Genomic DNA, 27,978 nt, shown 5'->3' on the forward strand with positions numbered 1-27,978 from the left:
TTTCACTGGTTCTGGATTCAGTAAATGCCCCTTGACCCCAGTACCCCCCCGTCAGCCCTATGACCAACTTTTGCCATCTGAAAATTTCTTACAAAACACTTCGATAATCATTTGCTAAAATCAGGGTGCCCTGGCTGTTCCCCTCTCCCCACTCCAGTCTAAGATCTCATCTAAAGGAACCTCACTATTTCTCTCTCTCTCCAGCAGTTTAATATGGTCACACAGCAGAAGCTTTCTGTTTTCCAGCATTAAAAGCTATTCTTAGCACTGTTGGTGAAGGTGGAGTAAATCTTATGTACCCACACCCCTTTCTTTCAAAACACTCATGCCTGAGACCCTCTGCCCCTTCAGCACCTACACATGGAACATGGGCAGGTGGAGGGGTAAAGGCTGAGCTTGGCACTTACCACACTCGTACTCAGGGCAGCACTGGCCGGACCCTTGGTGGAGACGGGCCACTTCACAAGGGCCACAAGCGGGAGCTGGGGGAGAAGGAGGTCAAGGCAAGGATTTAAAATGTGGCAGCTGGGGCCAGAAAGATAGGACAGTGGGTAAGGTGCTTGGCTTGCATGAGGCCAACCTGGGTTTAATCCCCCAGCACGCCATAGGGTTCATTGAGCCCTGCCAAGAGTGACTCCTGAGTGCAAAGTCAGAAGTGAGTCCTGAGCACCAAAAGAGGAGGAGGAGGAAGAAGAGGAGAAGGAGGAAGAAGAGGAGGAAGAAAAGGAAGGGGAGGATAAAGAGGAGGAAAGGGAGGAGAAAGAGGAGGAGGCAGAGGAAGAGGAGGAGAAGAGGAAGAAGAGGAGAAAGAGGAAAAGGAGGAAAAGGAAGAAGGGAAGAAGGAAGAGGAGAAGGAGGAGGAAGAAGAGGAGAAGGAAGAGGAAAAAGAGGAGGAGGAGGAGGAAGAAGAGGAGGATGAGGAGGAGAAGGAAGAGGAGGAGGAGGGGGAAGGAGAACAAGAACAAGAAGAGAAGGAGAAGGAGGGAATTAGTGGGAGAAGGGGAGAGGAAGGGATAAGAAGGAAGGAGAGGAAGAGGAGGAGAAGGGAAATGGTTGAGGAAGAGGGGAAGAGGAGGAGAAGATGAGGAAGAGGAAGAAGTAGTAGGAGCAACAGTAGCAGCAGCAGCAGTAGTATGATTAGACCAAACGTGACAGACAGGACATAACACAGCAGGCAGGGGGCCTGGCCCTCTGTCAGGAGACTACCTTCAGGTCATGGCAGAGATGGACACTTTGCCAGTGTCCACTCAAGGGCCCAACAAGCCAAGAACTGTGTCTGAAGATGGGGTGGGTGTCTGCAGGCCTGGCGGGCCCTTCCTTCCACAGCACCAGGAGGGGCTGCTCACCTCTAGCCGTGGGGCAGGGCTGTGACGTGCAGTTGATTTTCCGCTTCTCGAGGCACATGCAGATCTGGCAGGGCTGGTGGTCAGGGACCCAGGTCTCCAAAAACTGGGGTGACACAAGAGTGGGAAGTCAAGACAAGCACTGAGGGTTCTGCAGAGTGAGGACCTGGAATATGTCCCTGAGCATCTCAGCTGACAAGTTCAAGTTCAAGTTCAAGGAAATTTGAGTGTACCCATCCCTCCAACACTGGTTTCCTCTTCCAGCTTCTTCCCCAGCCACAAGCAAAGAAGGGGAACAGGGTATTCCACAACCAACCCTGTCCCCAGAGATGCCCACCTGCCTCTTCCAGTTTACACCAACACCCCTTTTCTACCCCTCAATATCTGAGGCCCGTTCACTGCTGCTTACCACTGTTTTGGGGGCCTTAGTTAAATTCTGCATTTACTCTCACTGCAGTCCCAGGAATATCTATGTTTTCCATCCACCCCTCAACCCCCCCAGTAGAAGCAGACCCTGAGAACACTTGCCTGGAGTCACATGGCAGAGAAGAAACTGGGCCCAGAACCCAACTTTTTCATCTACTTTAATATGGATGGATAAAGACAATACCTGGCAATGTTCAGGGCTAGCTCCTTGTTCTGTGCTCAGGGATCCCTCTGGATAGGGCTCAATGGGCCACATGAGGTGACAGAAATCAAACTAGGGTTGACTGCCTACAAGGCAAGAGGCTTCACCCCTGTAGTCTCTCTCCGGCCCTGAACCCCGTTTTTTAATTCATGCTCTCCAGAGATCCACAGCAGCTACTCTGTTCACACCAGTTCTCTAAGACTTTAACCTCTTCTCTCCAGCAACCCTCCCAAGGAAGGACAGCCATGGCCTACGTTTACCGAGGTGACTACAAGGATTAGAGAAATCACCTGGGCACAAAGCGCCCAAAGGATCTGGCGTCTCCCACCCCCACCTTCTGCCACCAGACACACAGTATTTGTGATCACAAGTATCTCAGGTGTGGGTTCTTTGGGAGGGTTCATCACTCACGGATGGGCACAGAGCAGACTGCATCAAGTCTTAAGGCACCGAAACAAGTGAAGAAAATGACAAAATGAATGAAAAAGCACATGAGAACTGGAGAGGTAGAAGAGTGTTAGTTAAAGGTGTTTGCCTTACTCATAGCCGACCCTTCTGGTCCCCGGGACCCTATATTGTCCCCTGAGCATCACCAGGAGTGATCCCTGAATAAGCCCCTTGAGCACCACTGGGTGTGGCCCCAAAAACAAAAGAAAAAGAAAAGGTGACATGGATCATTAAAGAAGGGTGTGTCCACCGGAGAGAAGGGCTCAGGATCATGAAAACCAGGAACTGGCAAAGCAGACCGGAGAATGAATGTCCAAAATAACTGTGTCAAGTAACAGTTGTCAGGCAAAAATGACAGGCAGCAGAAGTCAAGGAATGATGCTTGCCTGGGGTGAGAGAGGGGCAGGGATCAAAGGACATCAGGAAATATGAAGAGGCGACCATCTTCGCGCCTTGGTTGTAGTGACAATTTCTCTTGTATGTGATGTTTCATTATCAAATGACACATTTACTTCCTCCCTGACGCTGCCTGGTCTGGGATTTTGTGCTAAGCATGAAACCCAAGACCTCAGAGAGGCAAAGTCTGCACTCAACCAAGTCACGGGCCTGGCCGCTGCTTTGGCTTTTGTTTTGTTTGTTTGTTTGTTTGTTTGTTTTTTCCATTTGGGGGACTGTGCTATGCTCAGGTTTTACTCCTGGCTCTGTGCTCTGGGATCACTCCTGGAGGGGGTACTACCGTGCCATATACCGTGATGCCAGGGATTGAACTCAGGTTGGTCGTATGCAAGGCAAGGACTCTACCCACTGTACTATCTCTCCATTTTCCTGTTTAGTTTTTTTTTTTTTTTTTCATTTTTTATGATAAATGAAAGAGCCCAAGAATACAAAAAAGAAGTTCCCTAGGGATCTGGTACCCAGGAGATGGCAAAGACATGCCCTGTGAAGGATGGGAGGGGGACTGCAGCCTGGAGAAAAGATGAGGAGATTTTTCTCCTGGAAATTATAGGGGGAACAGAGCCCTGAGGCCCAGAGGAAGGGTCATGCTTTGGGAGAGGGGGCCACCTGGAGAAGCCTTTATTGTCCACCCTACTCATCTACCACTAGATTCTTAATTTTGACCCCTCGGTGGTGGAACCCAGGAGAAGAAGAGAGGGATCTTTTTTTAAACTATTTTGGGGAAAAAAAAAAAAACTTTAATTTCTAAAGTGGACTTCAAAAATCAACAATGTCCTAACTCTATTGACATTAAGTCACAAGAACTAAATCTCTCATTTCCCAGGGAAGCTGTTATGAGACTCAACCCCAAGCTGGGGACAGAATCAGGGCTCTCCACCCCTCCCCACCTCCACCCCTCCTAAGTACTAAGTACTAAGCTAAGTACACTTGAAACCCTCTCACCACCTGCACTGCAGCTGCCCAGGGTCATTCCACAGGTTGACCGGCAGGTGGTGCTCACACCCCAGGACTGGCGCACTGCAGGCCACCCCATCTCACCCACCAGTTTCCCAGGGCCCAGGGCAGGCCAGAACCAGCTCTGGGGTTCAGAGTGAATCATTAGACAAAGAATAGAGCAAAGGAAAAAGGAGGAAATCCCCCCAGGTCAGAGGAAGGACACAGTAAAGCATCCATCAGGCAAAGGAAAGATTAGCACTAAGCCTGCAGTGGAGAGGAGAGGAAGTAGAGGTCCCAACATTAAACTTCTGGCCTGCCCCAGGTGGAGTTTTGGAGCTGAGCTGCCTGTCCACACAGCAGGGCCCCCTCCCCTTTCTTCCCCAGCACTGAGGGGGGTGGGGGGGGTCAATCATTTCAGGGCTGTGTGTCCCTTCGGAGCAGGCTACAAAAGCTCCCACATCCTTCGTGCGCTGTAAAATAAACAAGAGCTATGGAAACAGGTAAATATTTTGCCCTTCCAGAGATACCACTAGAGATTTATACCCTGGGTTTACTTCCCTCAAGACAAGGTTTTTGAGGCTTTTATTTTTCAGCTTTACAACTTTGCATTAAAGGGAGGAGCTCTTCCAAGAAGATTTTGATTCTTTACTCGGCTTTGAAAGCAAAAAAGCTGAAATGGCCCTGGAAGTTAAGAGTCACCATTCAAATTCTATTTGTTACCCCACCGAAACTGGATATGTTGCCTTCCTGACTTTTGATTCATTTTTTTCAGCCACTTCATATCTCTTTAGTTTCCTATCTGGATTAGGGCATAATCTGGAAGTCATTCTTTATGCAACTCAAATGCATATTCCAATAGATGGGGAGGGTGAGGAAAAGGGGAACAGGAGATAAGATCAAGAAAGAGGAAGAGGTGGCAAGGAAATGGGAAGGCAGGTGTCTTTGGCTTTCTGGAACCAGAAACACTTTGCAAACTGAGCTTATTTCTCAAACTTCTCATGACCGGAAGCCAAAGAAGGGCCAGGGAGATAGCTCAGTAGGCTGAACACGAGCTCTGCATATGGAGAAGCCTGGGTTCAACTGCTAAAAACCTCTTGGTACCCTGAGCATGGCTGGGAATACCCCAGAATACAGCATTGGGAGTAACTAAATCCTAAGTACAGAGTTGGGTGTAAATCCTGAACACTAGTGGGTGGGGTCTGGAAGTCAAAATTAATAATAGTAAAGAATGTTAAGGAAGAACACAGAGAGAACCATGAGCAAAGCCAGCTGGTCCTGGTCCCATGTGGACATGGGACCAGCCACCACTGACCTCTGGGACTCGCTGGGTGAATATTATATGAAAGGCCGCTACTTCATCTGGCTGGCCAGGAAGGTGGGCTTCCATCTCCCATTTATCCGATCCATAGTGAGAATAAAAGAGATGGAAAGAGTGAGGGAGGAGGGAAGCATGGTCAGCATGTTGAGTGTTACCACCTCATGCCACATGAGCCTCAGTTTCCTGGTCTGCTCAATGGCACATTGTCATGATGACTTTGGGAACTTTGGGGAAAAACCTAGGAAAGAGACCATCTCCTGGCTGAAGTGATAGCAAAATTAAAGGAATTATTCTTTGCATCATTCCCTAGGCTGGTTAGCTAGCTTGCCATGGGCTCTCTACTTGTGATTAAATAGAGTAGAAAGTCCCTCTCTCTCTTCCCTCTCTCGTCCCTTCCCTTTCCTTCTCTTCACTTAGTGACCAAAGGGCCCCTCAGAGATGGTGCAGATAGATATTAGGTCTTGGCTGTAGATCATAGGACAGTCTTCTTGGCCAGCACTCAGATGCTCACCTGTAGCCCCACTGACCAGAAAAGCAGACAGGATCCTGGGAACAGGCTCACTCAACACCCATGTTTGGCATCCTGAAAGAAGTGCCTGTCTCTGAGGGCGAGAGACCGGAGTATCTCCTTTCAAACTGCTCTCAACAACTCAGAAGGGCCTGAAAGAACTCATGGCTCCCTGAACTCAGCCAATTTATTTTCTTGCAAAACCTTTGTCTTCTCAGAGAGGTCTGTGAGTTTTGATGCAATGATCCCAGGAGCCCCCTGGGGATCTGAGTCGGGGGGGGGGGGGGGCTGCTTTGAGCCCACACTTACATGTAAACACCCACATTCACACACCCTCTGCACTTACCATTTCTGTGGCCAAAGACTTTTGAGAAGCAAAAAGTCCCTTAAGCACATACAACGTACAGCAGAGCACTAATAAAAAATGCTAACAGGGAGCAAGAGAGATAGTTCAAGAGGAAGTTCAGTGCTTGCCATGCATGCAGCCAACCCAGGGTCCAATTTCCAGCACCCCATAAGGTCTACTGAGCACTACTAAGAGTGATCCCTGAGTCCAGAACCAGGAGTAAGCCCTGAGCATAGCTTGGTGTGGCCACCAAAATAAAACAAGACAAAACAAAAAAAAATTGCTAACAATTTGCTAACAAAACAAAACAAACAGGTTTCGTAATGAAGAAACCCATTGAACTTGTTTAGCTGGTGTTCTTGAAACTGACCACAAGGGAAAGGAAACTTGTTGATACCCCACAAAACACACCTTTGAAATGTTGATATAATGAACATGTAACAGTGTCATGCTGTTGCATTAAATAATTAACGATGGTGGTGGATAGTGAAGGATGGCGGCCTTTGTCCTTAGGCCCCGGCCACGTGGCTTCATCCCCCATCAACCGTTGGGTCTGGGGTCCAGGAAAGCGACGGGTATTGAACTCACTCACAGGCAGGCATCAGGAAGCATCAGCTTTATTCATCCCTATCCACCACATGTGTGGCCTATATCATAACCTTTCAAGCATTCAGCCATTCTTAGCTACCCTGCATCTTAATTCCTTTCAGCCATCTTTCCTTTCACCTCCATGCTGGCCAAAGACCAGAAGCGCGTGAGAGCCAGCCAAAAGCCAGAGAGCCAAAAGCCAAAAGCCTAATCCCCTGGGTCAAAGGCCTTATCTACCTTTTCCAAGACCCCTCCCAGGAATGGGCGGGGTCTTGCAGGTAAGGTCAAGTTACCTAGGGAGAAAGGGTGGGGAATGAGGCTTCATCATGCAAAGTATATCAGGCATCTTAATAACCATAGCATCACCATGTGGAATATACTCAGCCATCCCCTGCTGGGACGGTTCCTATGGCAGTCACTCACAGTAAGTAAGGTGGTGGTGGCGGTGGTGGTAGTAATAGTAGCATAATAGTGGTAGTGGTATGAGAGCTGCAGTAGTAGTAGACTGTAACAGAGTAGTAGTGGTGGCAGTCATGGTGTTAGGAGCAACAGTAGTCATATAGCTATAGCACAGTAGTAGGCATAACGGTAGTGGTGGTGGCAGTGAAGGGTCAGTAGAAGCAATAATAGTGCAGTCATCGCAGAGTAATAAGTAGTGGAAGTGGGCAGGGTAATAAGAAGTGTCGGAATAGTATAGTTACAGCAGCAGTAGCACAGAGCTAACGCTGCTGGATCACAGCGCTCACATATAAGACTGGAATCCAGTCCTATATAAATAAGGCCAAGACACCTACCTGGTACCGTACTCCATCCTCCCCTACACACTGGGTGCAGGCCTCCTCGGGGACACAGCTGCCATCTAGCAGCACATGGTTTGGGGGACAGAAGCATCCTTCTGAGGGATGGTCTGCACAGATGCTTGTGTTGCCCTCGCAGTGCCGGGGACAGCCACGTTCACAGTGGTTGTACTCCAGGGATGGCGGGCAGGACATGGCTGCAAACAGAGAAGGCTGTCAGCTATAAGTTCCACCAAGGGCAACAGGGGGAAACAGGGGAACTGAAGAAAGAGGCCCACAGAGGGAAACCAGAGGGAAATGCAGAACAGCTGATTCAGGACAGCCAGTCATCTGAGAAGTGTGTGGGGTCGAAGGGGCTGATTTCCACCAATTTTCATGCTCTCCATCTTCAGGTGGGATACATGATTACTGGGAATACAGAACTACATTTCCCAGTCTCCCTTGCAACTAAGTGATGTCATGTGACTGAGTTTGGCCAATAAGCTATTAAGAGCAAGAATAGGCTCCTAGGGCAATCTTTGGGAATCTTCTAAAAAAAAGCTGGGTAGGGGAGGGTACACAGAGAGATACTATAGTGGAGAGGGCATTTGCCTGGGCAGTTGGCTTGTACATGACCAGACTTGATCTCCGGCATCCCAAATGGTCCCCAAGTACCTCTAGGTATAATTCTTTAGTATAAAGTCAGGAGTAAGCCTTGAGCACCACCAGATGTGGTCCCAAAACAAAAAAGAAAAAGACAGAGACAGAAATAAATTGAAAGAGGGAGACAGAGAAAGAGAGACAGAGAGAGAGAAAGAGACAGAGAAAGACAGAGAGAGTCAGGAGTAAGCCCTGAACACCACCAGATGTGGTCCCAAAACAAAAAAGTAAAAGACAGAGAGACAGAGACAGGTTGAAAGAGGGAGACAGAGAAAGAAAGAGAGACAGAGATGGAGAGAAAGAGACAGAGATAGAGCTGGAGGAGCTGAGTTAGTCTGTGATCTGTGGGTCACCTGAGCACAGCGGGACACTACCCACCACAAAAGTCCGGGGTCCTCCAGTCAACACAGACCCCACTGGTGCGACAGAGGTGGGCGTACGAAGCGACAGCCTCGCAGACCTGTTCCTGGTGGCAGCTGGCCTGTTGGCAGATGTCAAAAAAAGTGGTGGGGGCGAGGACTTGGTGGCACTCGGCAAACAGTGCCGAGAGGAGAATCTGGCATCGGGAGCTGCTGGGGACAGGACAGTGCTCCTCTGGGATAGGCTGGCACGTCTGTCCCAGCTGTTGCACAGTCCAGTCCTCAATGAGTCTCTCCGTATTGGTGGTGACTGAGCCATCCCTCAGCAGGAAGCCACTGGCCCTGTTCTCGTCACAAATCCCTGGATGGAAAAGAGCAAAGAAGCCAAAAGCAGCCATAGGGTATCGACCATGGTTGTGGGAGACCCAACAACCCCCAACCCACCTCACTGGCACTTTGACCCCAGGCCATCCCCCAGAAGCTTCCAGAGAAAGGAGAGAGGGTCTCCAAGCTGAGGTACTTACCGCAGAGACCAGGGGTCTTCTTGGAAGCCAAGGTCTTGGGGCTGAGCTGCAGTTGGAACTCATTGTTTCGGGGTGTGAAAGTGATGATGTGGCCGAGCTGGTTGAACCTGACCTCGTGCATGATGGAGCCATAGATGTTGACTTCCATATTGCCCCCCACATAGGGGACAGGGACCAGTCTCCCGTTGACTGTCACCTGCTTGGCAGAAATGGATCATCAGCAGAGTCATGAGTCAGACCAAAATTTCTCTCTCCGTCCCTGTCAGTGCTTGGTATAGTGCTGGCACGCTCAGCAATCTCAATGCTATGGCCAGAAGTCTCCTCACACCACCCCAGTATCTATCTTAGTTTCCAAGGGAAACAACTAACACCTGTCAGTGCACTGGAACCCCAAACCTCAAGGGACTGGTGAGACAGTACAGTGAGTAGAGTGTTGGCCTTGCATACAACTGACTTGGGTTCAATCTCTGGCATCCTATATGGCACTCTAAGCTTGCTAAGAGTGACCCCTGAGCACTGCCAGCTATGGCCCACAAACCTAAAAGTGATCATTACAACATATAGGGTGATCTCTGAATCTGTGTGCTCTCAAAGGGAAGACAGGCAGCTCCACTCTGCCATTTCATTGGGACTAGTAATTCTGATGGTTCCAGTGATGATCCAAGACCACCCAATGAAACCATTTTAAGTCTTCTTAGATTTTCTGGTCCCCTAAGTCATCAGTGGAGGTCCCAGTAGACAACAAATACAACTGAAGGTTGGTTTAAAACCCTGGTTTTAAATGCTGCTGCATGAGGCCAAAGTCAGAGCTTAGCAGGGAGAGTGTTTGCCTTGCACATGGCCAACCTAGGTTAAATCCCTACCATCCCATATGGTCCCTCCATGCCTGCCAGAAGTGATTCCTAAGTGCAGAACCAGGAATAACTACTGAGCATCAGCAGGAGTGGCCCAAACTGAAACAAACAAACAAACAAATAATAATAATGCTGCTTCAAAACTTTCAGAAGAAATTTATTTTTCTTTTTGGGTCACACCCGATAAATCACTCCTGGCTTGGGGGACCATATGGGACAACGGGGGAATCAAACCATGGTCCATCCTAGGTTAGCGCATACAAGACAAACACCCTACCACTTGCGCCACCACTCCGGCCCCAGAAGAAATTAATAATAAATAAACAAACAAACATTCTTGGGCCAAAGCAATAGCACAGCAGGTAGGGCATTTGTCTTGCATACAATCAACCCGGGTTCTAACCTCAGCATCCCATATGGTCCCCTAAGCCTGCCAGGAGTGGCTTCTGAGTGCAAAGCTAGAAGTAACCCCTGAGCACCACCTGATATGGCTCCAACCCCCCCAAAAAGACAAAGACCCACCTTCTCAGCTACAACTTACTCATGAGATATGTGACAAGTTCTGATTCTCCTGCAATTACTGAAAATGCGAAAATGGACCATCTGAGATATCCACCCCCCCCCCCTTTTTTTTTTTTTTTGCTTTTTTGGGCCACATCCTGTGTCACTCAAGGATTACTCCTGGCTATGCGCTCAGAAATTGCTCCTGGCTTGGGGGACCATCTGGGATGCCAGGAGATCAAACCAAGGTCCGTCCTAGATCGGCCACATGTCCTACCGCTGTGCTATCACTCCGGCCCCAGATGTTCTCCCATTTTCAAATACGTAGGACATATGAATGTTGAAAAAGCCTGCATCATCTTCCACAGACATTTCGTCAGACACTGACTTAGATGCATTTAGTTCTGAGGGAGATTCTGAAGCCTTTTCTTTTATTTCTGCCTCTAATGCTTTCCAAGGGCCTCACTAAACCTCTCAAAACTTGCCCTGGAAACATACAGAGACCCAGACTCTGTTGTGAGCACAGTCGTGGGGTCCCCACCCCATTTCACAACCACAATGTGCTGCCAACTGCCCAAAAATGACCCTGTGGCCCAGCATATGGCATCACTCCACATCTAAGCAGAGGGGCCCCAACCTCATGAGCAACCCAACTCACACTCATCCCCATCCCTGTGGGCCCATGACAGTGCTGCTCACCTCCATGTCACTGTGTAGCTGCACAGAGAGCCCGTCATGCTTCAGCTCCAGAGACTTCATGCAGGCCTGCCTGGCCCCAAGGCTGCAGGCTCCGTTGTGAAGAATCACTTCTAGGTCCTGCTCTGGGGCGTGGAAGAGGATGTACGAGCAGCTTCCGGTCAGCTGCAAGTTCTGCCCGTTGAAGGTAACAATGTGCCTGGTGGAGCTGCCACTGCACACGCCTGGATGGAGAGCAGCAAGCAGGAACATGAGCTTGTACACACACACACACACACACACACACACACACACACACACACACACCTGAATTTCTTCCTTCAGCACCTTTAGGAGAGAGTCCCAGAGCAGGAGTGATTTCATAGGGCTGGTGTGATGATAGCACAGTGGGTAGGACACTTGCTTGGCACACAGCTGACCCAGCTTCCATCCCCAGCATCCCATATGGTCCCCTGAACCCTGACAGGAATAATTTTGAGATGGTTCATAATATTTGGCACTGACAGGTTTTCTTCGAGGAAGTTTAGAAGGATGAAAATCATAGAACCAAACTCTCAAATAAATTGTTCTTTTGTTTCTTTTGTTTGGGGGCTTCACCTGGTGAAACTCAGGGCTTATTTCTGGCTTTATGCTCAGGGGTCACTCCTGTCAGGGCTCAGAACACCACATGGGGGCCAGGAATTGAACCTAGATAGGCAGCATGTAAGGTAAGTGTCTTATCTGCTGTGGTATGGCTCTGCTACTTCCACCCCAAATGTTTTAAGTGTGTAATGATTGTGTAAAAACATTTTATGGTTGTTCAATTTTGAGCCACATTTGGTAGTGCACAGGACTTGAGAGTGCCAAGATCACACACACACACACACACACACACACACACACACACACACACACACACATTCCACTGGAAAAATCCAGCTGCCTCCACCCACATCCACCATCTTTCCAGCAGATAAACAGCTCAGCTTCTCTACAAAGCTCAAAAAAAAAAAATCTTCCCAGGTAGTCTGGTCTAGGTAAAGAAGGTCTGAAGCCTTCTCAAAATGGCTGAGGGCAGATTCCTCTTTCTGCCTCAAGCCACAGCAGCCCAGCGCCACACCCTACACTGACAGAAAAAGCCCAGCTCCACAACTTAACCTGACCAAACTGTCTGGCCACCATCTTTGTTCCACATCTATAGATCCTGGCCACAGGTGGCCATGTGACAACTCAAAATCTCATAATAGAGCCAGATCAGCAAACCTGATGGTCAGGTTACACAAAAGAACCACCAAGCTCAGTGAACCTAATAGTAACACAGAAGGCTCAAATAGCACCAACCACAGTCCAGCAAATCCTTAGACAATGACTTTGAAGAAATAGAACAATCCATTTCCCTTTGTACTGTGACACATAATATGAAGTAAATTTGCTTGTGCCTGCAAGGGGGCAAGCTAGGGTGGTGAGTGGGAAACTGGGGACATTGGTGAAGGGAAGGTCACAGTGGAGGTAGGATTGGTATCTGAACACTGAATGCCTGAAATGACTGTATTATGAACCACTTGGTAAATCATAATGCTGGAAAAAAATAAAAATAAATAAATAAGGGACTGGAGCGGTAGCACAAGCAGTAGGGCGTCTACTTTGTACATGCTAACCCAGGACAAACCACGGTTCGATCCCCCGGTGTCCCAGATGGTCCCCCAAGCCAAAAGCTATTTCTGAGCGCATAGCCATGAGTAACCCCTGAGTATCATTGGGTGCGGCCCCAAGAAAACAAAACAAACAAATAAATAAATAAGGGGCCAGAGTAATAGCACAGTGGTAGAGAGTTTGCCTTGCATGCGGCTGTCTAGGATGGACCTGGGTTTGAACCCTAACGTTCCATAGTGGTTCCAACGTTCAGGAGTGGTTTCTGAGTGCAGAGCCAGGAGTAACTCCTGAGTGTCACTGGGTGTGGCCAAAAAACTAAATAAAAAACTAAATAAATAAATAAATAAATAAACAGAAGTGGAAGAAAAACAAAGAGAGATAATTCTATGCCCTTCCCAGAGAAATCCAGGACCCAGTCATGTACCACCACTTGCTTGCAGGACTGTGGAACAAAGAAACAGCACAAGATGGCACAAAACAGCTCTCTCATCCGAGGCAGAAAGCTACCTGACCATGCATGATTCACCCTCTCGGCCTGGTTTGGATCATTTCCAACTGCAATCCCTGTTCCAGGTCTGTTTGCCCAGGGTAGAATACGGCATGAGGAGCCTTTACACTTCTGGCTCTGTGCTCAGGGCAGAATTGGGATACTGTATGGGGTTCTGGGAATCAAACCCTGATCAGCCAAAAACAAGGTAAGTTCCTTACCCATTGTACTATCTCTCTGATCCCAAAGTATTGTTTTATTATCTGTTTTTTATAAGCAAATGATATCTCAGATGATATCTTTTTTGTTTGTTTGTTTTTTGTTTTTTAGTTTTTAGGTCACGCCCGGCAGCGCTCAGGGGTTACTTCTGGCTCTATGCTCAGAAATTGCTCCTGGCAGGTTCAGAGGACCATATGGGATGCTGGGATTTGAACCACCGACCTTCTGCATGCAAGGCACACACCTTATCTCCATGCTATCTCTCTGGCCCCCAATAAATGATATCTTAATCTCAAAAATTACACAAAATCAGGTAGGAGAATTTTAAAAAAGAAAAGAAGGCACAAAACAAGGGGATGTTTCTACAACGACAACAGAGACTACCAGTGGACTGGAAGTCCTGTAAGACCTCAAGCACATGAAGCAAACAGATGACCATAATGCCTGGCTGTCAAAAGGCAGCTCACCAAAATCAGAACTTCCTAATCAACAGTGTTTCCATCATAGCCACACTAAACACAGAGGAAACCTGCAAAATAAAGGCCATTCAATTACTCAGAGAACCATTCGCAACCCAGAAAACCATCTTGGATGAGCAGCAGAGAGACAAAATTTACTAAAAACGAGAATATAAAAAAAAATTTTTTTTTTAGTTGATTGGATTCAGGGACAAAAGTGAAAGAAAAAAGGCAAAGTCATGTAAATCCTGTTGACTAGGTTATTCGAGCTGAAGAAAGAACAGACCAAAATAGAAACGTACTAAGGAGCATTGCAGAGAACAAGAAAACAACAAAGAGCAAGTCAGTGAGTTCATGAAAGGAGTTAAGGGTTAGAGAAACCTAATGAAATATAAGACAGACCCCCCCCCCCAAAAAAAAAAAACCAGAATCCTTAAAAAAGAAAACCAAAACAATGGAACAGAGCTAATATTTAAAAACTATAACTCATGAAAAGTTTCTGGAAATCAAAGAACCAAATCTACATATTGAAAACATATGCCCGATGTCTGGGAAAATTAACCCAGAGCAGTCAACTCTGAGACATATTATAGTAAAACTCTTAGACTTCAAAGATAAAGAAAAATTCCCTAAGTCACTAGGCAAAGATGTGTAAGCCATAGGCAGAGTTAGACTGCTACCAGAACTTTCCATAGCATACAAGGTTAGGCAAGAGTGGGTTTGCATGGGGCCAAGGTGGTAGAACAACAGGTAGGGCATTTGCCTTGCATGTGCCAACCCAAGTTAGATCCCCAGCATCCCAAGTCTGCCAGGAGTGATTTCTGACCAAAGAGTCAGGAGTAACCCCTGAACACTGCCAGCTATGGCCCCAAAACAAACAAAATAATGGGTCTGCATTTTCACAAAAGAAAGTATGATTCAAGAATATTACATCAAGTCAATAGAATAAAATAAATAAAATAAAAAACAGTCGAAGAATAAAAAACATGTGAAGTATGTAAGAACTTGTGTGCAGCTGAACTTGTGAATTCATCCTAAGAAATCTACTAGAAAGGTTAGAGAAATAGTTCCGATGTTAAGGTGCTTGCCTTGCACCTGACTGATTCTAGTACCATATATGGTCCCCTGAGCATGGTCAGGTGTGCGCCTTAAGCCCAGAACCAGGAATAAGTATTGAGCACTGCCAGGTGTGGCCCTTTAGTTCAAAATCAGAGAATAAATAATTACATGAAGTAGAAAAATCCCCACAGACCAAGAGAATTCACCACTGTGTGCTTGGTTCCCATTCCTGGCAGCACATACAGACCCTTGAATGCTGCCAGAAGAAACCCCTGAGTGCCCCTCAGGCATGGCACAAATAAAGAAACTTAGTAGAGAACAGGCTGAGCGATGAGTAGGCCATGTTTTATCCTACCCACTAGGTGAGCATTTTTATTGATACTCTAAACTAAAACCAAGTTTTTAAAACCATGGAAGAGAAGTAAATAATAGGCTTTGAGGACCAGGGGGATGGCTCAATGGATTAAGCACATACTTAATACGAACCACAGGTTCATATCACATAGAATCTATGTCATAGATCCTCCAAGAAACACTAGGAGCAAAATGAGCACCAACCTGAGAGTTGCAACGTAATTCTTGGGGATGTGGCCCCAAACCAAAGGAAAAAATAATAATAAAACAATAAAGTAGGGGCCGGAGAGATAGCATGGGTGTAAGGCATTTGCCTTGCATGCAGAAGGTCAGTGGTTTGAATCCCGGCCTCCCACATGGTCCCCCGAGCATGTTAGGAGCGATTTCTGAGCATAGAGCCAGGAGTAACCTCAGAGCGCTGCTAGGTGTGACCCAAAAACAAAACAAAACAAAACAAACAAACAAAAACAATAAAGTGGAAAAGAGGGGGCTAGAGAAGTAGTAAGGTAAGGTGAATACACCTCACTTGGGCTCGATCTCCGGCACCACTCCTGAGCACTGCCCGGTGTGGCCCCGGATATAAAACAAACCAAAAACAGAAAAATAAAATTGGTTCTTTCTGTTGCTGATGCGTCATCTCTGGACATATGTCTTCCAGAGACGAGGAAGAGGAAAGGAGGGCTGAGTAGAAGGAAGGAAAGCATGGCCAGATCAAGGGTAGTATTAAGATCTCACTTTTGATTTCGAATTAACTATAATCTAGCTTTGCTCTGAACCTAAGTACAGCCATGACAGGCTCAAGTGTTAAGGAACAAAGACTAGGCCAAGACAGCCAACTAGGGGCCTGTGGGTAGGCCGCCCAAGCCCCTCCTCTACTACTTCAGCTAGAAAAGCTAGCAACACCTGGGAGCCTGCGGGCTGAGGTCACGGATGCCCAGTAGGTGCCAGAGCCCCTTCTTTACTACTTCATCTGACACAGACCCCAAGGCCCCATAAACCACAATATACCACTCTAGATATCTAGTCAGAAAAGGAAACACCTTAGACAACAGCCAATCAACTTAAAGGTTAACTGTGATGGTTTACAGCCTCTATAACCCTATAAAAGAGCTCAGTAAGGGGCCATTGTCTTAGAGAGGTGACCCCAGCATGCTGGTAAATAAACTCCCATGTCTTATTGTAGTTCTGTTCGTCTCCTTGGTGGTCTTTGTGGAATGAACCTTAAATTCAGACCTAGCAGTAGGAGAGTGCAGGGGCAAGAGGAACCTGGTTGGGGTGGGGGTGGGGGTTTAATAGCAAGAAGGGACATGTCAGGCCTCTGGCCTCCTCCCTATGAACCAGCCCAATCATATTCCATCCCTGGGTGTTGGGGTGACATGAGGGACTCACAGGGGCAGGCCCAGCGGCAACCACAAGTCTCCTCCACCCTGATTGGGGACTGGCTGTTGGGGCATGAAGGCCTGGGCCCCCGGTCACAGTTGACTCGGTGACTCTGCAGCAAGGTCTGGCCATCTGGCAGGCAAGTCACTGTGTGGCACTGATCGGGCAGGGTCCAGACGTCCCCGGGCTGCAGGACACAAAGAGGGAGATTTGGGCAAGGGTATGAGAGGATACTGCCATGCCAAGTCCAAATACCAGGCAACCACTGACCCGGAAGGACCAAGAGACAGAACTAGGAGCACAGGGAGAGACAACGTCCACAAAACAAGGAGGTAAATAAGATTTCCAGATGAGCTCCCGCCAAAAAGCAAAAGGAAGAGCTGGGCCCAGACCAAAGAGTCAAAAGTGAACCAGGGCATCCAAGAAACCTGCATACACTTTCCTGACCTTTCTACAAGTGTCACTGACCAAACACTTACCTTCTTCTCATTCCCTTCTTCATCCACGCAGACATGAAGAAATCCTAAAACAGAGCAAAGGAGACTCAATTCCCCTCTCCATACCCATAAATCCTATATTCTCCATCAGTGCTACTTATGGGGCTGGAAAATGTGATTCAAGGAGCAGAACTTAGGCCATATATGGGGCCCAGCCCAGCACCTCAAAACCCTCTGAGCACGGGCCCTGACATGGTCCTGGCTGTCTCCACTCTCTTGGGTCACTGTAAGCAGATTTGGGTAACAATTGACAACCACCATCAAAACTCCACTTCCATTGCATCTTCCTGGGTTCCCTGACTAGCCTTGAAGTCGGGTAACACAGAGAAAAGAATCTGAGGGGGTGACCAGTGAGAATGAGTTTTCTGGGTGAAGTGCGGGTCCTTCTTTCATAACACAGAACATTAATTTTTTTTCTAATCTTAACTTGGACTGTGGGATTCAGTTGATGGCTTTAATTGTTTATTAAATTCCTATTACTATATTTCGAAAGTCTTTACAGCCCCTAGGAGGGTAAGTAGAGTTTTCCAGGGGCAGAAGACCTTACTGGGGATAGGAAATTGGAGGTCCCAGCTTCCACTGAAGATCATAGTGGGGACAGGAAGTTAGGGTTCCTAGTTTCTGCTAAAGACCTGTTGGATTCAGAAATTTGGGGTGCCCAGTTTTTGTTCAAGATCATGGTGGGAACAGAAAGTTGGGGTTCCCAGTTTCTACTGAAAATCACATTGACGACAGGAAACTAGGGTTTCCAGTTTCTACTGAAAATCTGGAAAATTTTCTACTGAAAAACACTGGAGACAGGAAGTTGGGAGTCCCAGCTTCTGTTGAAGATCACAGTGAGGGCAGGAAGTTGGGAAACCCAGTTTCTCTCTTCTACTTCTTTGGTTCTGCTCAGGTAAGCCAAGGCTTCCTCTGAAAACAGTTGGAAAGCCGGGCTAGAAGAAGCCCTTGGAGGCTTTGCAGGACAATAGGCCATGAGAGACTTGGACAAGTCCTGAATTCCCTATTCAAGTACAATTCAGGACCAGGGACACAATGTGGGGAGGGGGTCATTTAGCATGGGGGGTGGCTTGTGTGTGTGCTGCAGGGGTTAAAGAGAGATCTCACAAGACCCACCAGAGCACAATCTTCGGAAGAAGGAGCTTCCTGGGGTGGCCACAGTGGAGAGGTCTTCGATTCTCTGCACTTCGATTACATTGGAGACAGACTCCGGGCCTGCCAAGGTCCTCAGCTGGGTCGTGTCATAGTGATCCCCAATTCCGATGGGGTACACGGTCACTCCTAGAGTTGGCAGAGGAAAAGGGAAAACATCTGCGTCACCCCGCTTCTATAAGACAGGCTCAGGTTGTCGGGACTCGCCCAGTAGCGCTGGCATCTGCCCCTCTGCTCATGGGGAACAGTCAGTCCAACAGCCGAGGTGGACAAGCCCTCCAGGGGTTGAGGAAGCACAGGACCCCATAGGTGTCTGTCCCTCAGGACCTAACTGTGGGGACCAACAAGTGGTTAAATCAACTTAAGTTCATCTCTGGTATTTCTCACACAAATTCCTACTTATTAGAAAGAACAAAGGAAAACTGAATGGGGACAGAGTGGGGTACAGAACGTAGCACAGCAGGCAGGGGACTTGCCTTACATGTGACAAACCACAGTTCAATCTCTGGTACTGTAAGGAATGATCCTTGAGCACAAAGTCGGGAGTAAGTCCTGAGCACTGCCAATTGTGGTCCCCAAACAAAAAAAACCACACATTCCAAAAAAAAAGGGAATAAGGCCAGAGCGATAGAACAGTGGTAGGGCATTTGCCTTGTATGCAGCTGACCCAGGATGAACTGCAGTTCAATCCCCCGACGAGCCATATGGTCCTCCAAGCCAGGAGCAATTTCTGAGCAAATAGCCAGGAGTAACCCCTAAGCATCACTGGGTGTGGCCCAAAATCCAAAAAGGGGGGGAGGGAGGAATAGAAGCATATGAGTGTCTAGGACAAAGGTGAGTGTTCCATACAAGGTGAGTGAAGACCTGGCTGGGGATGGAGGGGCCAAAAGACCCCACAGCACAGGAGGGAGTGGGGAGGAGGGCTATGAGGGAGAGGGGCCCCAATCCTGCACAGTTTCAGAGCTGCAGCTAAGCTACAGGAATCTCTTTATGAGAGGTTGCCAGTTAAGAATTTGGAGATGAGCAGTGGCAGGACACGGCCTCGATATTCATTCTCTGCAGCCACTGTGCTTCTCATGAACTGCAGAGACCAAGGATGGAGCCAAGGACCCCCCAAAAAGCAGTCACAGTGATCCCCAACTGGATGCTACCATGTTAGGCTTGCCGGAGATGTAGTTCTCCTAGTGCTCGGCAGATGGCGCTACAGTCTGCTGATGGGTTACTGGCACAGCGGCATTCACAGGCAAAACCCAGGAAGCTGAGTTTTGACCTGAGGTGCAGCAAGGATGGATTTGCCCGGCTCAAAGATAAGAAGCCTGCAAATGGCGGCCACATGGGGCAGAGCCAGGTACTGCTTTGGTACTGAGTTGCCTGTTAGAACATCTAGGTGGGAGGCCCAGACTGACAGCACAGCAGGTAGAGCGCTAACCTTGCATGCAGCAAACCTGGATTCATTCCCCAACATCCCACAATGTCCCTGAGGCATTGCCAGAAATGTTTCCTGAGTTCAGAGAGGGGAGTAACCCCTGAGCACTGCTGGGTGTGGCCCCCAAACAAAACAGAAAACATCTAGGTGCATATAAAAGTTTTCGAAGTCATTAGTGTAGAAATGTATTCAAGCACATGTCACTGAGGAGGGAAGGAGGGAGGGAGGGAGGGGGAGGGAGGGAGGGAGAGAGAGAGAGAGAGAGAGAGAGAGAGAGAGAGAGAGAGAGAGAGAGAGAGAGAGAGAGAGAAAGACAGAAAGAAAAAGAAAGAAAGAAAGAAAGAAAGAAAGAAAGAAAGAAAGAAAGAAAGAAAGAAAGAAAGAAAGAAAGAAAGAAAGAAAGAAAGAAAGAAAGAAAGAAAGAAAGAAAGAAAGAAAGAAAGAAAGAAAGAAAGAAAGAAAGAAAGAAGAAAGAAAGAAAGAAGAAAGAAAGAAAGAAGAAAGAAAGAAAGAAAGAAAGAAAGAAAGAAAGAAAGAAAGAAAGAAAGAGAAAGAAAGAAAGAAAGAAAGAAAAAAGAAAGAAAGAAAGAAAGAAAGAAAGAAAGAAAGAAAGAAAGAAAGAAGAAACAGAGACTGCAGAGACAGTGCAAATGAAGGTGACAGGTCTTGGGTTCAATCCCCAGCCCCTCAGAGACCCAGGGGTATTGGAATATCAGACTGTCAGGCCTGAACTAAGAATCACTGAGAGTAACACTAGCCCTCCCAGCACCTCAGAGAGGACAGGGAAGGGGAAGGATGGGGAAGAGGTGACATCACAGAGCAAGTGCATTTACTGGCAATTTGGCTGGATGACTTATACTAGACACCAGGTGAAACACGAAAGGCACAGGGCCCTGAGTTCGATCCCTGGCAGCTCCTATGTCACCTCCAGTCGTACCAGGCATGGCCCGTGGTCCCTACCAAACTAAGTGTTCCAGCCTCAACAACATTGTCTTTCCAGGTCTGAGAACTGAACCTAAACTGGCCGGCTCATCTCATAGAGGGTGGCCCAGGGAGATGGTTCAACAATGGGGCACATGCTCGAGACCCCTAGTTGCTCCCTGAAACTACCGCAAATCTCAGCATCACTGAGATCAATCATTGGACTGTCCAACTCTGTAAGCAGAAGATAGCTGAGACACTTCCTGGGTGCCCACATACCCTTGTGAGGTTGAGCCTCTAAAAAAGAAGGGAAGGTATGAGATAAACCACCCCAAGACATAAGGAAAACAGAAGAGATTCAAGGCTGTAATCTCAACCTGCAAACAAAGGAGAGGGACGCTGTTTTGACTGATTTCCAGGCAGCATGGCAATGGGACAGTCTCCTGCTATCTAAAACCCAGTTGTGGCTATTTCAAAGCACCCAGAAAAGCCACCCTCACCCACTTTCCATCCCCCAGACCCCACTCCAGCAGAGGAGAGTCTCTCACAAACTCACGATTGGATCTGGCGGCAGCTGCTGCAGCATCCACCAAATCGGTGGAGACATCTGTGACCAGAACGACCACAGTCTTGGAGGCGCCGGGCCTGGCTCCGTGGACTTCCAAAGTTAGATACCGCACAGCAAAGCCCAGAGCATCCCCTGAGAACAGAGAATAGATTGAGTCAGCCTATGAACAGGGGCATGTACTCCTAGGGGGCAGGCGGAGTGTCCTTGCTGTCATCAAACCTCAAAGACACACGGGGGACATTCTGGACAGGCATCCAGACCCTCACTTTATGGGGAAAAGTCAGTCATTAAGCAAAGTGGTAGGTCATGGGGTCATTTATAAGGAGAACTAGGCCCAAAGGACGGAAAGAGTGGATAGTGGGGAGGCTACTGCTTGCAACTGGCCCAGGTTCGATCCCTGGCACCCTAGGTGGATCCTGAGCACAGATTTAGGAGTAATACCTGAGGACCACTGGATGTGGGGAGGAAGGAAGGAAGGAAGGAAGGAAGGAAGGGAGGGAGGGAAGATGGGAGGAAGGGAGGGAGGAAGGAAGGAAGGAAGGAAGGAAGGAAGGAAGGAAGGAAGGAGGGAGGGAGGGAGGGAGGGAGGGAGGGAGGGAAGGAAAAAGGGAAGGAAGGAGGGAGAGAGGTAGGAAGGGAGGAAGGAAGGAAGGAAGGGAAGGAGGAAGGAAGGGAGGAAGGAAGGAAGGAAGGAAGGAAGGAAGGAAGGAAGGAAGGAAGGAAGGAGGGAGGGAAGGAAAAAGGGAAGGAAGGAGGGAGAGAGGTAGGAAGGGAGGAAGGAAGGAAGGAAGGAAGGAAGGAAGGAAGGAAGGGAAGGAGGAAGGAAGGGAGGAAGGAAGGAGGGAGGGAGGGAAGGAGGAAGGAAGGGAGGAAGGGAGGGAGGAAGGAAGGAAGTAGAGAGGAAGAGAGGGGAAGGGAGGGAGGAAGGGAGGGAGGAAGGGAGGAGGAAGGAAGGAAGGAAGGAGGAAGGTAGGAAGGAAGGAAGGGAAAGAGAAAGGGAGGGAGGGAGGGGGAGGGAGGGAGGGAAGGTAGAAAGGAAGGGAGGGAGGGAAGAAGGAAGAAGAAAAAAGGAGGGAAGAAGGAGGAAGGGAAGGAGGGAAGGAAGGAAGGAAGGAAGGAAGGAAGGAAGGAAGGAAGGAAGGAAGGAAGGAAGGAAGGAAGGAAGGAAGGAAGGAAGGAGGGAGGGAGGGAGGGAGGGTGGGAGAGAGGGAGGTAGGTAGGAAGGGAGGTAGGAAGGGAGGAAGGAAGGGAGGGAGGAAGGAAGGAGGAGGGAGGGAGGGGAGGAAGGAAGGAAGGAGAGAGGGAGGGAGGTAGAAAGAAAGAAAGGAAGGGAGGAAGGAAGGGAGGGAGGGAGGAAGGGAGGGAGGAGGGAAGGAGGGAAGGAAGAAAGGAAGGGAGGGAGGGAGGAAGAAGGAAGGAAGAAGAAAGAAGGAAGGAGGGAAGAAGGAAGGAGGAAGGGAAGGAAGGAAGGAAGGAAGGAAGGAAGGAAGGAAGGAAGGAAGGAAGGAAGGAAGGAAGGAAGGAAGGAAGGAAGGGAGAAAAATGAATGAATAAATGAATGAATCCACCCCAGGCACAGCCCCTCCAGCCCAGCCCCCCCAAACACACCGACTTGGCAGGGGCCTCCCTCGCGCTGCATGAGGTCCACCAGGCTCTGTAAGTGGGAGCTCTCCTGGGCCACCGTCCAGGGCACGTCGATGGTGGTGATGCTCCCATACTGCAGCACAGACACCTGGGTGAGATGGGGCCCTGAGGAGAGAAGGGAATGCCCCAGGGTGGGTCAGAAGGTCTCCCCTCCCCACCCCACCCCCAAATTTCGCCTTTTCCCGGTCCCGGGTCCCTTCGCACCTATGTTGGCTCCAGAAATGAAGGCCTTGGCAAAGCTCTTCATGGCGTCGAAGTAGGAGGCTGGAGCATTGGAGGAGCCATCCAGGAGGAGAAGCACGTCCAAGGGCTGGCTGCAGTCTGCGAGAGAGAGCCGCGAGGGACACATGCGGGCCTCAGCTGCGCCCACCAACACAAGTGCAATGCCACTCACCACCCGCCTTTGCTTTGATGCAATGTCCACATTTTCATGAATGGACAGAATTCTGAAGAGGGTGTGGGTTTGTGTTGGAAGCTGTTAGAGCTAGAGAGCAAAATGGAGTCTCTGATGCCTGAGAAACCAAAGGCCTGTGTACCTGACAGGCTGCTACTGTGGCATTTACCCCCTGGACCTAAAAGAAATGTTAACCAAACAAGTCACAAGATGCTCCAGTAAACCGCCCGAGTTGCTAAGATAAGATCACATCCTGTTAAGCTACCATTGTGAAAGAATGTTTGTGCCCCATAAAGATCATGTAAAACTGGAAAGTCCATCCTGCACGACCCCCCTACTTTTCTATAGATACCATGGAAAAGTACTGAAAGCTACTACTTCCTTATGCTGTAGAACTATATCAGTTTGTCTTGCTTTAATAAACTTTAGCTCTTGATCAGCAAGCTTGACTTGAGCTCATTTCTTTCTCAGCCTCTTTCCTCCTTTTTAGGTCGGATCCCGCTCGTGATCCACGAATTACTTCCTGATCCTCAGTCCACCCTGCGGGCAGGGTCCTAGGGGGTCATAGGTTTGTACAGTAACAAGCAACAAATAAAAGGTCGGGAGCCCTCTGCATTGGAATAAAGCGGCCTGAGGAGGAAGAGTCTTAACTGGCTCCTTCCAGAACTTTCTACAGAGGATTTAAACTTAAACCTTTAGCGCTCCAGACCTTACTGTATGGTGATGGTGGTGTTATTTTAGTGTTTATGAGTTACCTGAGAGGGCTTGGAATATTGTCTTGGAGGGAGGCATTGGGGACCTTATAAGTTTTCCCAGGCTTGTTCTTCAAGCCCATGTTCTCCCTTGAGCATGTATCTCTCTTGTCTCTGTCTCTGTCTCTCTCTCAGAGAGACATGTTCTCCCTTGAAGATGTTCTTCCTCTCGCTCCACATCTTTTTTGTTTTGTTTTGTTTTGTTTTGTTTGGGGGCCACACCTGGTGACACTCAGTGGTTACTCCTGGCTATGTGCTCAGAAATTGCTCCTGGCTTGGGGGACCATATGGACGCCGGGGATTGAACCGCTGTCTGTCCTAGGCTAGTGTGTGCAAGGCAAACGCCTTACGGCTTATGCCACCATTCTGGGCCCTCTCTTCACATCTTTTTAAGTAAATTTTGTTTAATAAAAGCTATTGAGCAAAAATAAACCCATAAACCCATATCTTCGTATAAATAGTAGCAATTGTTCCCCCACTTTAAATCTTGTTTTAATTTTGGTTTTTGGGCCACACCTGGCTTTGTTCAGGGGTTTACTCCTGAGTCTGTACTCAGGAATCTGTTCTGGAGAGCTCAAAGGGACAATATGAATTGCTAAGGATAGAACCTGGGACAGCCACATGCAAGGCAAGTGCCCTACCTTCTGTCCTATTGCTTTAGCCAATATATTAGATAGGGAACTTGCCTTGGATGGGGCCAACCAGGTTCGATCGCCAGCATCCCATATGTTTCCCTGCACCTGCTTGGAGTAATTACTGAATACAGAGCGAAGAGTAAGCCTTTAGCATAACTTGGTGTGGCCCAAAATCCCAAACAATTAAAAGACAGAAAATTTAATTATTGGGCCCAGAGAGATAGCACAGCGGCTTGCAAGCAGCCGATCCAGGACCAAAGGAGGTTGGTTCGAATTCCGGTGTCCCATATGGTCCCCCGTGCCTGCCAGGAGCTATTTCTGAGCAGACAGCCAGGAGTAACCCCTGAGCATCACCAGGTGTGCCCCCCCCATCCTGTTTGTCATCAGAAACAGCAGGGACAAAGGACTTTAGTGTAATCATAGAACAGAAATACGTTTCCCTGCTTGAAAATGGTACTCAACACCATTCTTTTTTTTTTTTTTTGGTTTTGGTTTTTGCGCCACACCCGGCGATGCTCAGGGATTACTCCTGGCTGTCTGCTCAGAAATAGCTCCTGGCAGGCACGGGGGACCATATGGGACACCGGGATTTGAACCAACCACCTTTGGTCCTAGATCGGCTGCTTGCAAGGCAAACACCGCTGTGCTATCTCTCCGGGCCCTGTAACATTCTTTTTAAGCTGCATTGGAACTTGGAAGTTAGCAAGAACGTGTGTGTGTGTGTGTGTGTGTGTGTGTGTGTGTGTGTGTGTGTGTGTGTGTGTGTGTGTGTGTGTGTGTGTGTATGTGTGTGTGTGTGCATTAGCGAGAACATGTGTGTGTGTGTGTGTGTGTGCATTCACCAACCCTCTCTGCCCCTTACCCCAACCCAGCCTCACACCTCCCCCGAGTCCTTTCATACCTGGGACAGGGGAGAGGGTGGGGAGGTGCAACCCATCTCCAGAGCAGCACATCTGCAGCACCAGGTCGGGAGCCTGCCGGGGCAGCGTCTCAAAGTCCTGGATGAGAATGGGCGCGTAGGGCCAGCCCATGCGCTCCAGCTCCCGCACGTCAGCATGTGGGCCCACACCGATGGGCACCAGCTGGATGTCTCCGGGCATACGTTGAATCACATCGGTGGCCGGGCTGCCAGTCACCATGTAGACCAGGTTGGGGGCCTGCTCCCGGTCACCCAGATCTGCCGAGAAGCTGTGCTGAGACAGGTACTGCAGGGCCTGGCCCGCATTGGTGGAGTTGCCCCCTTGGTAGCGAATCTCCCGAACGTGCTGCAAGATGTCACTCTTGGCCTGAGCCTCCCGGAAGGTGTATTCGGGGGACACGGTGTAGGAGAACTGCAGCACTGTGACATGCACGGCGTCCTGGCCCACGTCCATCCTCCCAATCACTTCCTCCACGAATTCGAGGCTTTTGTTGAAATTGGCCTCCCCAATCTTCTCTGACCCCTCGAGGACAAACGCCACATCCAGGACCACGGCCTTCCTCTGGGGTCCAAGGGTGGGTGTCCCCGGGAGCTCAGGAGCTGCTGTGACTCGGGCAACCGGTTCTAGTGGTGGTGCCGCCTCCACCGGCGATGGGGCCATGTCACAGAGGTGGCCCACAATCTCATCCCTCCGTCGCTCCAACTCATCCACACTGCTCAGCACAAAGGCCCGGTTCTCAGGTGCTTGTTTCTCGATGAGGCGGATCTGCTTAAGGCTGGCATGGGGACCCAGGCCCACGGGGATGACAGCCACCTTCTTCTTCTTCAGGCCCTGCACATACCGCACCAGGTTGCGGGCCAGGCGCGGTGGCTCCTGGCTGGCCGTCAGCAGCAGGGCCACTCGAGCCGCTTCGGGCCGGTCAATCTTGCTGAAGATCTGGAAGAGCGTGTACTTGAGCACCTCGCTGGTGGAGGCCACCTCGCTGCCGGCATAGCGTACCTGGCTGGCCACACGGCGCAGTTCTGATGGCCGCTTGCGGTCGTGCAGGCCCAGGTAGGCATGGGAGCCGTCATGGTATTCTACCAGGGCCACTCGGATGCGCTTCTGCGAGATGTGCAGCCGCTCCATGGTGCCCACCACGAAGGCCTTCAGTACCTGGAACTCGGCCTCCGACAGCTTGTTTGAGCCGTCCAGCAGGAAGACCAAATCCAGCAACTTGCTGCAGAAGAAGTCGTGCAGAGGGGGCTCCGGAGTGTCCTCCAGGTAGGGGGTCGTGGCGCTCAGCGGGCTCTCTGTGGGGGGCACCTCCAGGCCTCCGGGCATCTTGCAGGCTTCACAGGTAAGGTTGGCGCCATCACAGTGGCTGTGGGATAGGGGAGAGCGAGAGGGATCAGGACAGTGCTTTTCCGGGCACTAGGCTTGCACCCAGAGCCCTGGGACAGCCACAGAGCTGTCAGCCTTTCTGACCTGCCAGAGCATCCAAGGATAACTGACTGCCCACAAAAGATGTGGTTCTCTGTGGCACAGGTGACCCACTCAAGGAGCCTATCTGCTTTGCCATGCCCACGTAATAATACACACACACACACACACACAGACACACACAGACACACACACACACACACACACACACACACACACAAAAGGACTTTCCTTGATTCTCTAGCCAAAGCTTCAAGGAGCTGAAAACAGGCTTTGCATACACAAGGCCCAAATTAAAGGCCTGGCATCTCATGGCCCCCCAAGCCCCATCAGCAGAGAGCTCCTGAGCTCCTCCAGGTGTGGTCCTCAAACTGAAGGCATCAACTATCCTTGGAGTGGTTCAAAGATTGATTTTCTGAAACTCAATCATGAACAACTTTATAACTGTAACTCAGTGACTCAATTGGAAATTGACTTAATTAAAAAAAAAGTAAACATTTATAAGAAATAAACATGAAATGGTTCCATGTAAAACAACCAAGACAGGAAGAGGAGAGGAGGGATCTTACCAGATCTGGCAATGCTGCGGGTCGGTGGGGTTTAGTGTGATTTTCTTCCCAGGAGCTAAGCGCCGGCCGGCCACCTCACACACAGGACAGTCCTCTGGGTTCACACAAGTCTGCAGCAGCTCATCTAGAATCTTCCCTGCAGACAGACACCATCAGGAGCCACCCTCACCCTTTCCTCGAGGAAGGGCCTGGCACCAAAACCAGCTCAGTACCTCCTAGGAGAGCCTCTCACCATCTAGAGAGCTGTGAGGTGTGGGAGGGGGGTCTCTCCACCCTATCAGGGCACCCTACTCCTGGGAAAATCTGAACTTTCCATGTTGTGGAAGTGGAAAATCAATTCTGCTGACATTCAAGCCAGAATTGGTAGTGGCAGAGAATTCTAGCACCAAGCACCATCCCGGGGAGTGGGGAGAGAGAGAGAGAGAGAGAGAGAGAGAGAGAGAGAGAGAGAGAGAGAGAGAGAGAGAGAGAGAGAGAGAGAGAGAGAGAGAGAGAGAGAGAGAGAGAGAGAGTTCATCTGTTTGCTGATCAGTCATAGAGAAATGTATT

General features: G+C 49.2%; 1 protein-coding gene across 1 annotated transcript in view; it reads right to left on the minus strand.

Annotated features, from left to right (window-relative positions):
• VWF (von Willebrand factor) overlaps positions 1-27,978 on the minus strand; it is a 143,793-nt gene that overhangs the window by 27,074 nt on the left and 88,741 nt on the right. The window contains 14 exon segments of the mRNA XM_049771928.1: positions 408-482; positions 1,347-1,449; positions 7,365-7,564; positions 8,385-8,726; positions 8,890-9,085; positions 10,944-11,164; positions 16,539-16,716; positions 17,009-17,052; positions 18,143-18,307; positions 21,082-21,225; positions 22,702-22,842; positions 22,942-23,058; positions 25,420-26,801; positions 27,430-27,565. Of these exon segments, the coding sequence (XP_049627885.1) occupies positions 408-482; positions 1,347-1,449; positions 7,365-7,564; positions 8,385-8,726; positions 8,890-9,085; positions 10,944-11,164; positions 16,539-16,716; positions 17,009-17,052; positions 18,143-18,307; positions 21,082-21,225; positions 22,702-22,842; positions 22,942-23,058; positions 25,420-26,801; positions 27,430-27,565 (3,444 nt within the window).

Source organism: Suncus etruscus, chromosome 4 (assembly GCF_024139225.1).
Source record: "Suncus etruscus isolate mSunEtr1 chromosome 4, mSunEtr1.pri.cur, whole genome shotgun sequence".
Classification (NCBI taxonomy): Eukaryota; Metazoa; Chordata; class Mammalia; order Eulipotyphla; family Soricidae; genus Suncus; species Suncus etruscus.